We start from the raw sequence: 17,650 nt of genomic DNA on the forward strand, positions 1-17,650 counted from the left end.
TCCTGTCTTATGTGTTTTAAATCCCCAGGAGAAAGTCTGCAGTGTAGCAGGCTTGAGTCTCGACTTTTTGAAAAGCCGTTTGGGACCTGGGGGTTGTGGGTGAGAGAAGAGGGAGGGCTCCACCCATGGCCACACCAGGTTTTGGTACTCGCAGCCTGGTAACAGGCTTGTTAGGGTTTCCACCTGAGAGTGGCCAATATAAGCCTAGTGTGTTTAGGGCTGAGTGTCTCACCTGGGAGAGCAGACAGGGAGTTTGCTCAGAGACACTTGAAAACCTAACTGTAAGTGTTGTGCTGTGCTTTTGTTGCTGGTGAGAGCATTAGGCCCTGCCAGGTTCTGGTAGTGAGGGAACTACCTGTGAAGTTAGTGCCCCGACAGGGCTAGGATTTACGTTTATGTTTTCTTTGTGTTATTTCTGATATTGCACAATAAAGACTGGCGCCGACCAGCTTGTACTTGCATCCAGTCTGGCGTACTGTTTCCCAGCTGCTGTGTGTGAAAGGAAGGAGTCCTCTACCCTGGAGAGGGACCCCCTAACCTAACTGTGTCACAATATATATATATACAGGTTGAGTCTCCCATATCCAAAATGCTCGGGACCAGGGGTATTTTGGATATCGGATTATTTCATATTTTGGAATATTTGCATACTATAATGAAATATCTTGGGTATAGGACCCAAAACTAAACACAGAATGCATTTATGTTCTATATACACCGTATACACACAGCCTGCAGCTAATTTTATACAATATTTTTTATAATTTTGAGCATCAAAAAAAGTTTGTGTACATTCATGAAATTCATTTATGTTTCATATACACCTTAAACACACAGCCTGAAGGTTATTGTATACTGTATTTTAATGAAATTGTGCTTTAAAACAAGTTTGTGTATATTGAACCATCAGAAAGCAAAGGTTTCACATTCTCAGTCATACCAAAAATATTCCGTAATTTGGAATATTCCGTATTTCTGAATATTTGGATATGGGAGACTCAACCTGTATATATATATATATATATATATATATATATATTGTATAGATATAGTTATAAAGATTATATATAAAATGAGTTATGAATTCTGATTATTTGTTGAATGTATGTGACTGCATCAAAACCATATGATTTATTACCACCCATACTTTAATTTATATGTAAACTACATCTTTAGCAGGAGAGAAATTTGGAATACATGTATTGATTAAACACTTTTTAGTGAGATCCAATAAACGGGTCTGGAATGTAGAGAGAAATGTTGGCTGGAGCAGAGAGCTACAGAGCTACAGTAGGGTTTCTGAAACTGAGTGTTTTTGCACATCTTAAATGTTTTTCCTTTAACAATGAGCAGTTTTATGCTTGTAGTATTTATTTTTCAAACACCTCGATGACTAGCGAGGGATGAAGCACAGCTGGTAGTAACGGGGAATATTCCCAAACCCACTCATTTGTGGGGTTAAATCTATTTCTTCTGTGTCCACTGTAGATTTGAGAGTGAAGTTCTGTAAAATATTGGTGAAGAACAGGAAGAGCTCCATTCTGGCCAGTCCTTCCCCAAGACAGATCCTCTTCCCTGTAGGACAAAAGAAAGAGAATGGGAAATTAGCATCTAATTGGTTACAGTCCCAGCAGGTGTAACAATAATGTGATGGCTGATTAGATGAAACTGGGCAGAGTAATGATGTAATGAACATAAGCAGGGTCATGCCAGAAATATGTGCATTTGTTGATAGAGGTCAATATTTAAATGAAGGTATAGGGGCTTCATGGCATTCACACATTATAGGTACAGTCAGGTGCATAAATATTGGGACATTGACAGAATTTTCATATTTTGGCCTCTATTCACCACCACAATGGCTTTGAAATGAAACAAACAAGATGTGCTTTAACTGCAGACTTTCAGATTTAATTTGAGGGTAATTACATCCAAATCAGGTGAACGGTGTAGGAATTACAACGGTTTCTATATTTGCCTCACACTTTTTAAGGGGCCAAAAGTAATGGGACTATCAACTCAAAAGCTATTTCATGGACAGGTGTGGGCTATTCCCTCATTATTTCATTATCAATTAAGTAGATAAAAGGTCTGGAGTTGATTCTAGGTGTGACATTTGCATTAGAAATCAGTCGCTCTCAATATGAGATCCAAAGAGCTGTCACTATCAGTGAAGCAAGCCATCATTAGGCTGAGAAATCAAAACAAACCCATCAGAGAGATAGCAGAAACATTAGGTGTGGCCAAATCAACTGTTTGGAACATTCTTAAAAAGAAAGAACGCATCAGAGAGCTCAGCAACACCACGAAAAACAACTGTGGTGGATGACAGAAAAATTTTTTCCCTGGTGAAGAAAAACCCCTTCACAACAGATGGCCAAATCAAGAACACTCTCCAGGAGGTAGGTGTATATGTGTCAAAGTCAACAATCAAGAGAAAACTTCACAAGAGTGAATATAGAGGGTTCACCACAAGATGTAAACCATTGGTGAGCCACAAAAACAGGAAGACCAGATTACAGTTTGCCAAACAACATCTAGAAAAGCCATTACAGTTCTGGAACAACATCCTATGGACAGATGAGACAAAGATCAACTTGTACCAGAGTGATGGGAAGAGAAGAGTATGGAGAAGGAAAGGAACTGCTCATGATCCAAAACATACCACCTCATCAGTGAAGCATGGTGGTGGTAGTGTCATGGCGTGGGCATGTATGGCTGCCAGTGGAACTGGTTCCCTTGTATTTATTGATGATGTGACTGCTGACAAAAGCAGCAGAATGAATTCTGAAGTGTTTCGGGCAATATTATATGCTCATATTCAGTCAAATGCTTCAGAACTCATTGGACGGCGCTTCACAGTGCAGATGGACAATGACCCGAAGCATACTGCAAAAGCAACCAAAGAGTTTTTTAAGGCTAAAAAGTGGAATGTTATGCAATGGCTATGTCAATCCCCTGACCTGAATCTGATTGAGCATGCATTTCACTTGATGAAGACAAAACTGAAGGGAAAATGCCCCAAGAACAAGCAGGAACTGAAGACATTTGCAGTAGATGCCTGGCAGAGCATCACCAGGGATGAAACACAGCGTCTGGTGATGTCTATGTGTTCCAGATTTCAGGCTGTAATTGCCTGCAAAGGATTTTCAACAAAGTATTAAAAAGTGAAAGTTAGATTTAGGATTGTTTAGTTTGTCCCATTACTTTTGGTCCCTTAAAACGTGGGAGGCACATATAGAAACTGTTATAATTCCTACACCGTTCACCTGATTTGAATGTAATTACTCTCAAATTAAATCTGAAAGTCTGCAGTTAAAACACATCTTGTTTGTTTCATTTCAAAGCCATTGTTGTGGAGAATAGAGGTCAAAATATGAAAATTCTGTCAATGTCCCAATATTTATGCACCTGACTGTATATTATAGTGTGTCGTTTTGTATTACATTTACCTGTAGTTTTTACTTTTGGATGAAACAGGACTCATATGTTTGTGATATAGACATTTTTATGACAACATTTAAAATTGATGTTGATAGTTCTACTTTTTACAAATAATTTTACACATACAGTAGTATATTACAAGTGTTTTTGTCGTATGACAGAAGACTGTCTTGTGCTCTGTTTATCAAATTCTATGGAACAGAACTACAGAAATGCCCAGTGGTAAAGTAAGTTTTGTACATTCATAAGTGTGGGTGATGATGCACTTCAGTGTGAGTACAATCTGCCCAAGCAACGTTTAGTTTTGTGGGACACAATGTTGAGTAAAGCTAAGAGAGGTGGAGATTTTTTTTTTTTTAAAAGTGAGATTTTGGGCTTGATGTAGTTGATCATGTATAGGGCAGATGTTTCCCCAATATGTTTAAATCAGTGATGGGATGGCCCCAAATGTGTGGTGTGATCTGAGGTAACATTTTCATGCAAAACATGGTTTAAGGAATCCCATCTTCTAAATCAAAATGGTCATAAGGATACACATGCTCTACCAGTATATGTTCTTTTGTGGTTACTGGTGGGAATGTTCATACAAGTACACTTTCCTAGTAAGTGTAATGACAGGGACAAAATGCAACCCATTGTAACGGGTACATTTACTAAAGTGAGAGTCTTTAGAAGTGAGTTTTAGAAGAGATGTTGCCCATAGCAACCAACCAGATTCTAGCTATTATCTTCTAGAAGGTGCTAGTTAAATGTTAAGTAGAATCTGATTGGTTGCTATGGGCAACATCTCTTTTAAAACTAACTTCTAAAAACTCTCACTTTAGTAAATTTACCCCTCGGTCTACAATTATATCTGATATCTTAGAGGTGGAGGAAGAATAAAATCCTCTTTTAGAGAATATGGTACCTTCTTTCTTTATGTAAAAGTTTACAGATTAATATTTTGCCTTCATACTGATATGATATTCTACAACAATGATCATATTGCCTTAATACTGTCATTAGTTACACAGTGTTTGCTACTGATTGCCATTGGTGAAGTTTTATATGATTATACTGTAACTTTGTCATTGTTACTTGAGGTTGTCACAAAATATACATACCTGCTGAGAAAGGCATGAATGCATCATTCCGACAGAACTTCCCTTTGTTATCCAAAAAATGTCCAGGGTTGAACTGATTGGGGTGTTTAAACTGCTTGGGATCACATAGAGCAGAACCCAGCATTGGAAAGACAGTGGTGTCCTGGGAACACAGTCAAAGAGAGATGTATATAACAAGGTCACCCATTTCCTCACCAATTATTTGTTTTGCAAGCTAATGGTGATTTTGGTGTAGCATGAAAGTGTGATGTTGTTTATTCCATTACATTTGTTTATTTCTTTATAATATTATTTGGACTCACATCTGATCTGGTTTAATTTTAATTTCTGTTCTTGTTCTTAGTAAAACTACTTAAATATGTCCTACAATATTTACAGCATTTAAGTGAATCTATATGTATGAATACCTTTACACTGGAAAATGATAAACTGGTCAGATTCTTACCTGTCTCCTTTACTGCAGGAGCTTTTCCCAGTTGCCAACCATTAACATACTTCCCAGGCACACTGTGAAACTAAGCTGGTGGAACTTAGCACATCACATTTGGTGATAGTGTCTGGCATATCCTTGATATACTATAATCTTCATGAAGGCTCAGTATACTATGTCAACATGTATTGAATCATGTCAGCATTGACCATGTCAACATTCAGCATGCCAATACCGATGAAATTGAAAACAGGAGAGTATGTCTGGCACTGAGTAGGGTACTTTATATATCAAAACTTCATTGTGACACTTCGGCTATGCAAAACTAGTCTCTTGAATTATTCATTCAACACTGCCTGAGGAAGTGGCTAGGTGCCATGAAACGCGTTGCAATTTTAAGTGAGTATTGCATTTTCCTTTTATGCTTTATTTTTTAAGCCAGATTTTTAACTAGTGATACTGTTTTTCATACATTTTTAAATGATATAAATTTTTAAGTATTCCTTTAACTATTGTTGCATACAATGGTAAAAAGGATTTTGTTATTCTTAAATCTCATTTATCAATGACAATAGGCAGTTGTAATATGATACCATTAAACTAACTAATACATCATTTGACTATTGTTTATCAATTTTTTGTTGGGTCATCCGTATTTGCCAATTGCAGCCCATATTTCATATTTGGGTAAGAGGCTGTTTGACCACTTATATCTTATGTGTTGACACTACCTTTAACAGTCCTATTGCTTGGCTATCATTTATGGAGAGTAAGGGACTAGACAATACTGATGAAATGTTTACAAGTCAGACTGTTGACAATGTGGTTTAAAGTAACTCTGGGCCTGATTCAGAGCCGGATGCTCTGACAGAGTTGTAGGGTCTTGTTCCCACAAGCCCTAGAGTGCTTTCGGCTCTAAAAGAGCCGAAAGCACTCCCACTGACATCACTTGTGATGTCAGTGGGGCCGGCTCCAGACGGTAGGCATTCCCATGGGAACGCCTCCATCTGGGCAGCCACGCCCCTTGGCCCACCCACCAAAGGGGGCGTGCTGTCACTCAACATCGACAGCATGCCCGGAGCGATGGATTGCCCGTCGCTATCCGGTTCTCGCGCATGCGCATGACGGAGCCGGCTCCATCGTGCGCATATGCACTGGGCCACCATCGACCCGCTTGTGAGTGCATAGCACTCACGAGCGGGTCTGAATCAGGCCCTCTGTCTCTAACCTTAATACTAAACCTAACCCTAACTCTATCTTTAACACCTAATCCACAACCCCTAAACCTAACATTAACCCTAATTTTGACAGTGGGCCAGATACAGAGATGGACGCTGTAGCATAGCTGTTGCATTTTTGTACACAATATGCAAAAGCTGCATGATAAATATAAAGACACCCATTGCCGGCTTATCTTATCTGATGCTGCACCTGAAGACACAGACATCGGTTCAATTGCATTACCATCGGACATCGGAGTAGTCATCAGGTCACTCAGTATGTTCCGGTAAATCATGCCACCGGGGCCAGTGAAACTGCATTGAAGGACACAGCCACTGGCTTCGACACACCCAGATCATGTGGCTGACAAGCCCCCATTTTCTGGAACACACCCAAATGCCAGTAGCATGGCGATCATGCTGTGGCTTTGGGGCATTGCATTCGATGTTACTGAAGCATATCTGTACATAAATATCAGATTTACGTATATCACTGAATTAGGCCCAATGACGTTTCATATGTTGACAATCTGTACAAGTCAACATTTTCAGGTGTGAACATTATGATGTCAACATTTTAACCTAGTCAAAATCATAATTGTCGACATTCTGGTGTCGACATTATTAATATCAGAATCGTTAGCGTCGTCAATCAGACTGCATAGCCTCCATTATGCCATACTTTCTTACTTTCATTACAAAATACCATTTGACATTTTAAAATACTCTCCTCCAAAAAATATCTGTGTATTAATCCATAAAAAAATGAATAGATGGTAAGAATATAATGTAAGGGGCAGTTGGACAAACCTCCATGTTCAATAAAGATGAGTCACACCTGAAACATTCCATGTAAATTAGGTATATTTGGCAACTATATCCTCCTTATAATTTCAAACTGCCATAGGCGATGTATTGGTATACTGGGATGTGGTTATGAGATCAGCGGCAACTCAATCCCAATAGGGGAAGCCCGACAAGGGATTTAAGATAGGCATTGAAATACCGACACCTATCTTAATCGTGACACCAGAACACAGAACGACGGCTGCCCGAATGAGGTAAGATCGGGGCGCCCTTATAGCTAGCTGCGGGGGGGAGGGTTAGGTTTAGGCAGCGTAGCAGAGTTAGCGTTAGGTTTTGGGGGGGGAGGCAAGGGTTATGCACCACTGAAGAGGGGTTAGGTTTAGGCACGAAGGGTGGAGGGTTAGGTTTAGGTACGAAGGGGGGAGGGTTAGGTTTAGGCACTCAAGGGGAGGGTTAGGCTACAAGAAGGAAGGGTTAGGGGGAAAAGGGGGAGGGTAAGTGTACTTACCTGACCCCTTTCGGGATACCAACCATCGGGATGCCGCTGTCTGTATTCTGACAGGAGGCATTCCGACAGCCGGCTTTACATACCGATTCCAGTATACTGTTATTGAACTACATGTACACTCAGTTTTCAGCCTGACTCAGAGATGGACGCTGGCCGATGTTCCCAAAGTTTAGCGATGTGTGAAGATTCCCAAAACCCTTCCTGCACACACATCAAACTAAAAGTCCTATGACATTCGCAATTGCATACAGCATCACTAACACTTAAGAAAGCGGTTTTCGATTCCTGGGTGTAACAGGGTGGAGCATGGTAGGTGACCTCAAGTGACCGCAAAAAGGGGCCATTTTTTGGCCATGTCTGGGAACGCTGCCACATTCCCAATTGCAAATCTACGGTTTCAGAGGCCATGTGTAGTTGAATTTGAGGAGAGTAGCTAGAGTAGTCCCTAGGCTACCACAATTGTCGATGGTGTGACCAGTGTCGCGTTGATGTGGGATTTACAATCTCCATTGCAAAGAGCACGGAGACTGAAAGTGGGCGCCTTACCACTACTACACTCCATTGCACTGTTGAGCACATAGAGAAGGCTGAGATTAGCATTTGCATATTTCTGCCACCGCTATTGTGAGAGTGGCTGCATCATGGCTGCAAACATGGCTGAATTACCAACCATCTCTTAATCAGGCCCTTTGTTAGGATGCTGACATGGGAGACGTGTTACAGTTAATTTACAGTTCAAGTTAAAACAGTATGTTTCTTCTTTCTCTTCTCTTTTTGCCTAAACACAATGTAATGTACCAATGTCACATACTGTAGTATGATTTGTGATACCCTGCAGGTGCGTGGTATCACCTATAGACCTGTCCCAGCCACAGATAATACCCAGCCATTATAGACTATTATTTTACAGGTGTTTCTGACAACGGCCATCTCATAAGAGATGAAATTTCATTGGCCATTTTGGAAACCTGTGACATTTTTAATAAAGTTGATTTAAAAAGAAAAACAACAGTTGGAGAGAGCAGAGTGATGGGCAGCAGGCTGAAATGGCAGTTGGAGGAGGAACTGGGAGAGGCGGCCATTACACATGAGGGGGCGTGTGCTCAGAGTGTGGCTCCTGCACGGAAGCAGAGAAAACAAGCTATAGAAAAAGAGTGGCTGGGACTTGTAGTGCCACAGTCTGTTTTTCGTGTTATTAACACAAAGCAAACATGTTCCAGTAATCTGTGCATACCTTCCGGAGGGGAAGCTGCATCCTAAGATCCTGCCTCAGATTTTGTGACAGAAATACATTTAGTACATATACAAGCAGTCATTTTGTGGCATGGATTTATCTCATCAACAGCGCTGCAACGATACTGTTTAAGTAAAAACTAATTTTTTGCATGCATGGAATTACGGGCCCCAAGGTCCACACACAGGAACTCAAATGTGACCTAGAACTGCAGGTATTATAGTCAGTGTTAGTTGAGTCTGTAGTAATTAGGGGTGTGCACCGGCCACTTTTCGTGTTTTGTGTTTTGGTTTTGGATCTTTCTTCGTGTTTTGGATCTGGATTGGTTTTGCCAAAACCACCCTTCCGTGTTTTGGGTTCTGGGTTTTGTGTTTTGGATCTGTATTTTTTTTTAAAAAAGCATAAAAACTGCTAAAATCACAGAATTTGTGTGTTTTTCTGCTCCTATGCTATTATTAACCTCAATAACCTTAATTTCCACTCATTTCCAGTCTATTCTGAACACCTCACACCTCACAATAGTGTTTTTATATCCAAAAGGTTGCACCGAGGTAGCTGGATGACTATGCTAAGAGATACGAGTGGGCGGCACAAACACGTGGTCCATCTAGGAGTGACACTGCAGTGGCAGACAGGATGGCAGTTTGAAAAACTAGGCCCCAAACAGTACATAATTCAAAGAAAAAAAAGAGGTGCAAGATGGAATTGTCCTTGGGCCCTCCCACCCACCCTTATGTTGTATAAACAGGACATGCACACTTTAACAAACCAAACATTTCAGCGCCAGGGTCTGCCACATGACTGTGGCTGAAATGATTGGTTCGTTTGGGCCCCCACAAAACAAGCTGGCAATTAATCTGTCCCTGCACAAACTGACTCTACGGAGGCAAGATGTCGTCATCCTCCTCATCCACCGATTCCTCACCCTCTTCAGTGTTGTGTACATCCTCATCCTCACAGAATATTAATTCGTCCCCGCTGGAATCCACAACCACAGGTCCCTCTGTACGTTCTGGAGGCTGGTCTCCCTGGAAGAGTTGATAATTCATTTTATGAACATCATCTTCTCCACATTTTGTGGAAGCAACCTCCTACGCCTTTCGCTGACAAGGTTCCCGGCTGCACTAAACACTCTTTCGGAGTACACACTGGAGGGGGGGCAACTCAGGTAAAACAGAGCCAGTTTGTACAGGGACCTCCAAATTGCTTCTTTTTCCTGCCAGTACAGGTACGGACTGTCTGACATGCCTACTTGGATGCGGTCACCGATGTAATCCTTTAACAGACAGACACACGCTTGTCGCTGCTGCTTTAAGGATGCAGGTGCGGCTACAGCCCACACATTTCACAAAGACAGAAAAAAAAAGAAGAATTTTTTTATTGTTTGTGGAGCGCACTTTGAGGGTTACATCACCCTTTAATAGACAGACGCACGCTTGTCGCTGCTGCTTTGAGGATGCAAGTGCGGCTACAGCCCACACAATTCACAAAGACAGAAAAAAAAAAGAATTTTTTTATTGTTTGTGAAGCGCACTTTGAGGGTGTCACCACCCTTTAACAGACAGATGCACGCTTGTCGCTGCTGCTGTAAGGATGCAGGTGCGGCTACAGCCCACACATTTCACAAAGACAGAAAAAAAAAGAAGACATTTTTTATTGTTTGTGGAGCGCACTTTGAGGGTTACACCACCCTTTAACAGACAGACGCACACTTGTCGCTGCTGCTTTAAGGATGCAGGTGCGGCTACAGCCCACACATTTCACAAAGACAGAAAAAAAAAGAAGAATATTTTTATTGTTTGTGGAGCACACTTTGAGGGTTACACCACCCTTTAACAGACAGACGCACGCTTGTCGCTGCTGCTTTGAGGATGCAGGTGGAATCTAGATGGGATTTGGAACCGGGGACACACTACCTCCATCAATTGTCTAAATCCCACTGCACTAATGGCGGATACCGGACGCACGTCTAACACCAACAGTCAAGGCCTCAGTTATACGTTTTGCTTCAGGATGACTGCTGTCGTACTTCATCCTCATCGCTAGGGACTGTTGGAGGGTCAATTGTTTAGTAAAAGTAGTGGTGTTCCTACTTCCTCTCTGGGATGATGAACAACTCCCAGCAGCAGCAACAGCACTAGGAGGAAGTGGTTCTTGATCTTTCCCTATTTTATTTTTATCAGAGAAAGTTTGGTCCTCCATTTATGTTATATTGATATATACGTGCGGCTAAGGCGCACACAAACACAGAAAATATTTTTTTATTTTTGCTGGAGAGTTGTGCACTTTGTGGGTTTTACCACCCTTTAAGAAATGAGCCAGCCGGCTGTTTACTTATGGGACACAGGCGCACGCTTGGCGCTGCTCCTTTGTTGATGCACGTGCAGCCACAGTGCACACAATTCACAAACACAGAAAATATTTTTTTATTTGGTTTGGAGTGTACTTTGGGGGTTACAGCACCCTTTAACGGTCAAGCCAGCCGGCCCTTTACTTATGACACAGGCGCACGCTTAGCACTACTTTGTTGATGCACGTGCGGCTACTGCGCACACAATTCACAAACACAGAAAAAAATTTTTTATTTGGTTTGGAGTGTACTTTGGGGGTTACAGCACCCTTTAACGGTCAAGCCAGCCGGCCCTTTACTTATGACACAGGCGCACGCTTGGCACTACTTTGTTGATGCACGTGCGGCTACTGCGCACACAATTCACAAACACAGAATTTTTTTTTTTTTTTAGCACTTGGGGGGAGCACCCCTGACGGACAGAGCACCCCCTGGACAACACTACAGCACCCCTTTAGGACTGGGACACTGCACAGGACTTTGGAGTGGACACAGCCCCTAAGGACAACTGACTGCACAACACAGTCCAGCCAGCCCCTATGGACTTTGAAGTAGTGGACACAGCCCCTATTGACAACAGCAGCACAGCACAACACAGCCAGCCCCTATGGACTTTGAAGTAGTGGACACAGCCCCTATGGACAACAGCAGCACAGCGCAGCACAGCACAACACTACTCTGCACTACACTACACTACACAGCCCAGCCAGCCCTAACTCCCACCCTCCCTCTTCACTGTCCACAGCCGAGTGAGAAAATGGCGCCGACGCGGGTACCTTATATAGGATCCAAAACCCGCGAGACCCGGAAGGCGGGATGATGACGTTTTGCCTCGATTTCATATCCGAGTCAGGCGGGAAAAGTCGAGCGTGACTCGGATCGGCCTCGGATCGGGGGGGGTTCGGATTTCAGAAATCCAAACCCGCTCACCCCTAGTAGTAATATTGTTATTTTAGACTCATTGTGCAAAACCAGATAATTCATTATTAAAGTGAGGTTGTGCGTATTGATACTTGTATTGAACGTTATGTGGGGACTACTTCATTGATTAATTTAAGTCAAACTGACCCATTCCAGTCACCGTTTGGTGTTGTTATTAATAAATGCAAGAATTATTAGAATACATTTTTGCTGCAATTCTGTTTGTGTCTGTGATATGAGTTGAGAGTTGCACCAAAGGAATAACTAAGAAGACTGATCCACCACTGAGGTAACTCCAGCTTTCTCCCGCACTTTAATATTTCTCTTTTGTAAAAAATTATAAGATAAGTGTTCTCACCTTTGGTATGAAAAAATCTCTGAAATGCAGATCCCGAGTCACTTTGTGTGGCAGGCTCATTGGGAAGAGGTTGATGAATCTTTGAATCTCATGGATAACAGCGTCCATATACGGCATATGAGAGCGATCTTCAATACATGGGGCCCGGTTTCTACCAATGACTTGGTCGATCTCTTTATGGATGCATTCTGCAGAGATGTAAAACAGGTAAAGATTCATGAATCTTTAGAAATTGAAATGGAACGTCATTTTTGTTTACTGTTAATTAAGAAACATGAGACAGATATACTGTAAATGGAAGGGAAGGATTTGCAGTATCACTGATATATTTAGTCCATGGCCATAGTGCACACCTGGAATTTATACTATGACAAATACCGCAAGCAAACAGCATTCAAAAAGTCCAAAAAGAAATTATATGTATTCTTCTACTACAGTGTGAAATGAGGGCCTGATTCAGAGCCGCTCGCTAGATGCGATCGCTCACACAATGTGTATGCAAATTGTGTAGGCAGTGCTACCGCACAGCAATGCATTAGCAACCCCTGTATTTCTTAGAGCGCGATCAAATAGTGTATGCAGACACCCACCAGCCTGTCTTAAGACGCCCACTTGTGCACGTCATGTCCAGGAAGTGTATGCAGCCATCGGTACATCGGATGCTATCGCAGCCCTTGAGGTTCACCACACCCTGCCGCAAGCACTTCAGTGTAAAAACAAGCCAGGTGACATGTACTATGATGCTGTCTTTTAATTATGCACACCTCTAAAACGCCGTTGAGATGCTCAGGCATGCCTGCATTTGCACCTCCAATCCCCTGTTTTTAATGGCCAGCCCGTTACCACCTATGCATGCATACACACAACGCATACACACTGCATACCATTGGCAGCAGCGAGAGTCTGCATCTTAGCGAGCAGGTCTGAATTAGGCCCTGAGTCTATTACTTAAAGATATAGGCCCTCATTCAGAGCCGTACGCTCTGAGCAGAGCGCACGCTCTGAGCAGAGCGCACGCTCTGAATGAGGGCCGGGCTCCATTTTCATGGAGCGTCCTCCTGGACGCTCGTATAGCTGTGGGTCACCACCCACAGGCTATACGAGCGTGCATTTTGATGGCCGCGATGGTCATGACCATCGCGACCATCGAAATTGCGAGCCGGAGCCTGCGGTTGAGGTTTTCAACCGCAAACTCCGGAGTGATTTTGGCTCTATCAGAGCCAAAATCACTCCCACTGACATCACTAGTGATGTCAGTGATGTCCCGTGGGAACGCCCCCGTCAGGGAGGCACGCCCCCGGCACGCCCACCAAAGGGGGCGTGCTGTCAATCAACATTGACAGCACGCCCCCTTTGATCGGACACAACGAGCGAAGGAAAGTCCTTCGCTCGTCGTGTCTGGCGCATGCGCACGACGGAGCTCCCTCCGTCGTGCGCATGCTCAGTGCAGACCATCAACCCACTTGCGAGCGGACAGCCGCTCGCGAGTGGGTCTGAATCAGGCCCATAATTTGGTAAGTACAGTAATGCTGCTGGTGGTCCTGTCCTTGGAATGATGTCCTCCTACCACTCTCATGGATCTTTAATCATCCTGGTGATGCTGCATTATGACACTTTCACAGCTTTAGCTCCCTTGTTGTGGTATAATGGAGCTTCATATTTGGTTTCTCATTAGATACAGGACCAATGCATTTCACTCATCTTGCTTGTTTTGTCAGGGATACCCTAAAGATAGCACTGCACTCTATATAATATTAATATTTTTGAGCCTTTTTGTTCCCCTTTTTTGCAGGTTGCTGAAGAGGTCAGTACTGGAATGGTCATTAAAGTATTTTCCCCAATCTTACTCTCCTTTGGATTTCCCCACTTGTACAGTATGTATCTACTTGTATGTCTTATACATGAGGTGTGTTTAACTGTAATTCATACTTGCCATTAGACCTGATTCCCCTGAGAAAAAGCAAGACACATTCTATTAGGCTCAATTCCTTTAGATCCATTGTGTAAATAGAGTATGTTATCTACAGACATCATGGAACTGGCACAAGGTATCAGATGGAGATGGGCAGTGTCTGTGTCATGATCCAGGACAAGGAGACAAAAATCTATGCAGAACAGGAAAAAGCTACACTTAAGAAAGGTGACCAAAGACTAAAATTCTGTCCAGAGACCCCAGGGAGATATTGAAGAACTGGTGTCTACACTGCCATTGAAGGGGTGTTATGGCTGATAGAAGCATTATAGGCAACAGTGATGAACTCAGAGCATACACTAATGTGCATTTAATACAGGGCCAGCTTTTCTTACATATTGGTTGAATATGATTGAACAGTGAGGAACTGCATTGTAGTAATCTATCTTCCCCTGGATTTACAGTAGGTTTGGTAGATTTATGGGCCCACTGAAAGCAGGATGACAGTTCTAGTTTGGCTGCATCAGGAGAGAAGTCTCTGCAGCATTGAAGCAAGCCTGTAGCAGAGATCCCCAGGTAGCTACTACATGACCAGTATTGTTATTCTTCTGACCCTTGAATGTTATATGGAATCCACTGTAGTGTCAATGTTTTTATCCATTCTTAAAAGTGCTCTAGTTTTTGAATATGTGATGATATATTCCATGCATACATTTAACCAAATATTTGCCTGTAAAATCTGACCATGCTTCCACGGTACTGCCTATTTGATGCAGTAGCCTTTACTGGAGTAATGCCTGCAGCACTCTCATGAATGCCAAGGCTAATAGACTTAGGTCCTGATTCAGACCTGCTCACTGCCGCTGGCGACTCGCTGGGTTTGTGGGCGTTTTTTTAATTTTATTTTTTTTCTCTGGCCACTCACAAAGCAAGACCACCCACAGCTTGTGCGAGCGGCCAGGAGACCATCACGATAATCGCGACCATCGGCCTTGTGACGAGACCCTACAGCAGGGTCTAGGCTGCCGCAAGGCCGAGTGGACTTCCTGCTCTAACAGAGCAGGAAGTCCACTGCTGACATCAGTAGTGATGTCAGTAATACCTCTCTACAAATGGCAGGCGTTCCTAAGGGAATGCCTGCGTTTGTCCAGCCACCCGCTCTACCCGCCCACAAAACGGGGTGAGCTGTCACTCTCATCGACAGCCGCCCCGTCTTGTTGCGAGCCCCGTAGTGGCAGAACTTCAGTCGTAGTGGCAGAACTTCAGTCACACCGGACGTGGTGCATACGCTGTCAATAAACACTTGGGCTGCTTGCGAGCTCTGTGTTCTCGCAAACAGCTCTGGATCAGGGCCTTAGTGTGTCTTGATATTGTGAAAGGCACTGATTCCTGGATTTTAATTTTTTTGCCTCCCCTCATATTCATGTTATTGTCTTTTCATCTCTATACTAACCCATTTTCATTAAACTAATTGAAATAAATAAAGCTAACCCTTTTTACTCGCCAATACTTGTCTGTGTCATCATTTAAAAAAAGTTATGTTTTGTTAACTGTCTGGGAAGAATGACAGCCAATAAGTAGTTTAGAATGTTTTAATATACTGAGTCTAACCGAAAAATCCATTAAAATCCTTAAATCAAAAGAAAGCAAACAATGTGTCTGTCGACTCTCTAAGCTTGGATACAGTATATGTGTCTACTGACCTTCTACATCGGGATGTTTGAGGAGAATCAGCAGCCCATAACGTAATGTTGTGCTCACAGTTTCAGTACCAGCAGCAAACATATCAAACGTGGTACTGACAATTGCCTCCTTGTGAAACTCAGTCTGTGGTATATCTTCTTCCTGTGAAATTAGGATACAAGACTATATTTGTCAGTTTATGCAGAAATAGCAAAGTGTAGGGGGGCAAGATATGTGATCAAAGATTAAATTAGCTGGGATATTGGGAACAGCTATTACCTGAGGAGTCAAGCCTCAAATACGTCCGTAGATACATGTATATGGAGAGGATTGTGAGAGCATTGCAGCTATGTGTCTGGTGACTGACTTGTGTCTGTGTCTCTGGTGCTGGACCTCAGGATTGTAATTGTGTAGGATCAAAGTTTGATCTGAATATGACAAAATGTGGGAAAAATGTGAACAAATATAAACAGACAGTTATGTTTCCAAATAACTTTGTTAGGAGCTACGATGGCCATTGCAGAATTTCAGTACCTCCTTCGGTGTCACTGGTTGTTAGGAGAGATTAAAGACTTCAAATACTTAATTAAGTTTGAGGAAAAATAAGCATCCCTGTTTTGTTATAGGTTTTGCTGGATCCTGTTAGTTAGGGGGTTAAGGATTTAGAGGGCGTAGCTAAGGTCTGTCAGTCAAGAATAAACCAATGATAGCACAGCAAGGGGCGAGGCATCTCCCAATTCATATAAAAGGCCAAACTGGTGCAGCCATCTTCCTCTTGGCAGTTTTGATTTCAAGGCTGGCTAAGTACCACACCAATCTAAATACACTACTTTCTTTAACTTTCTATTTTCTTCTTTCAATTTTCTTTCTCTAATTCTCCCATTCTACCAGCAGCGCTCCTATCCCTCATTATCCCCTCCTAGCAGGTTTCCTTGCTACCTTTACTTTACCCTAATTGTATCCAAACCCCCCTCCTCCTTCCTTCCCAATTCTACCTCTATTCATTGCCGCTTATTCACTGCTCCATAATGCCCTGTCCCCGCAGAGCTGCACCCCCCCGCCGCTTGATTGAGGCGTCTAGGCCTCTCTCAACTGCCGCCCCAGTGCCATCCAGGTGCGGCTCGCGGCAGCACGATGTCACGCCCGGGACATCATGTGCACGCGCCAGTGGCCCCGGCACTAGTGCTCCTTCGCCCGCACCCTCAGCACTAACTGCGTGGTTGGCTGGGGGCGCCACCGGCGGACAAGCTTCCTCCCACTCGGCCGCTACACAGGCATCAGCGGCAGCGCTGCTGCACGCTGGTCCCTCCCACCAGGCCCCGGCGGCCATTTCACAGACCGGGCAGCACGCCAGCGTTACTGGCACAATGCGCAGCAGCCCATCCCCAGCACTTCAGGTCTTAGGAGCAGGGGGAATCAGTTCCCCCCTGCTTTTTAGCAACAGGGGGTCACCTTCCCCAGTACATTTTAGGGCACCCAGTACACCCATAGCAGTATATGCTGCCCCTCCCTCTCCAGCCAATTCACAGGTGGGCTCTTTTTACCCGCACAGCGCAATTGCCCAGGGGCTCCAGAACCCACCCCCTTTACTACAGACTGGATGGTCCCCTTATTTTGCCAGCACAGGGCAACACTACAATTTCCCCGTAATGGCTTCCCCTTACGCCCCCGCTCCATTGA

At 43.3% G+C, this 17,650-nt stretch overlaps 1 protein-coding gene across 5 annotated transcripts in view; it reads right to left on the bottom strand.

Annotated features, from left to right (window-relative positions):
• Window positions 1–1,118: 1,118 nt before the first annotated feature.
• LOC148502836 (cytochrome P450 2C11-like) overlaps window positions 1,119–17,650 on the bottom strand; it is a 70,834-nt gene continuing 54,302 nt past the window's right edge. For all 5 annotated transcript variants that reach the window (XM_088449302.1, XM_088449298.1, XM_088449299.1 and 2 more), the window contains 4 exons: window positions 15,991–16,132; window positions 12,376–12,563; window positions 4,548–4,689; window positions 1,119–1,575 (listed from right to left, as the gene is read on the bottom strand). In XM_088449302.1, the coding sequence (XP_088305428.1) occupies window positions 1,394–1,575; window positions 4,548–4,689; window positions 12,376–12,563; window positions 15,991–16,132 (654 nt within the window). In that variant the 3' untranslated portion in view covers window positions 1,119–1,393. The remainder of the gene's footprint in view (window positions 1,576–4,547; window positions 4,690–12,375; window positions 12,564–15,990; window positions 16,133–17,650) is intronic.

Source organism: Taudactylus pleione, unplaced genomic scaffold (genome assembly GCF_031769625.1).
Source record: "Taudactylus pleione unplaced genomic scaffold, aTauple2 ptg000481l, whole genome shotgun sequence".
Lineage (NCBI taxonomy): Eukaryota > Metazoa > Chordata > Amphibia > Anura > Myobatrachidae > Taudactylus > Taudactylus pleione.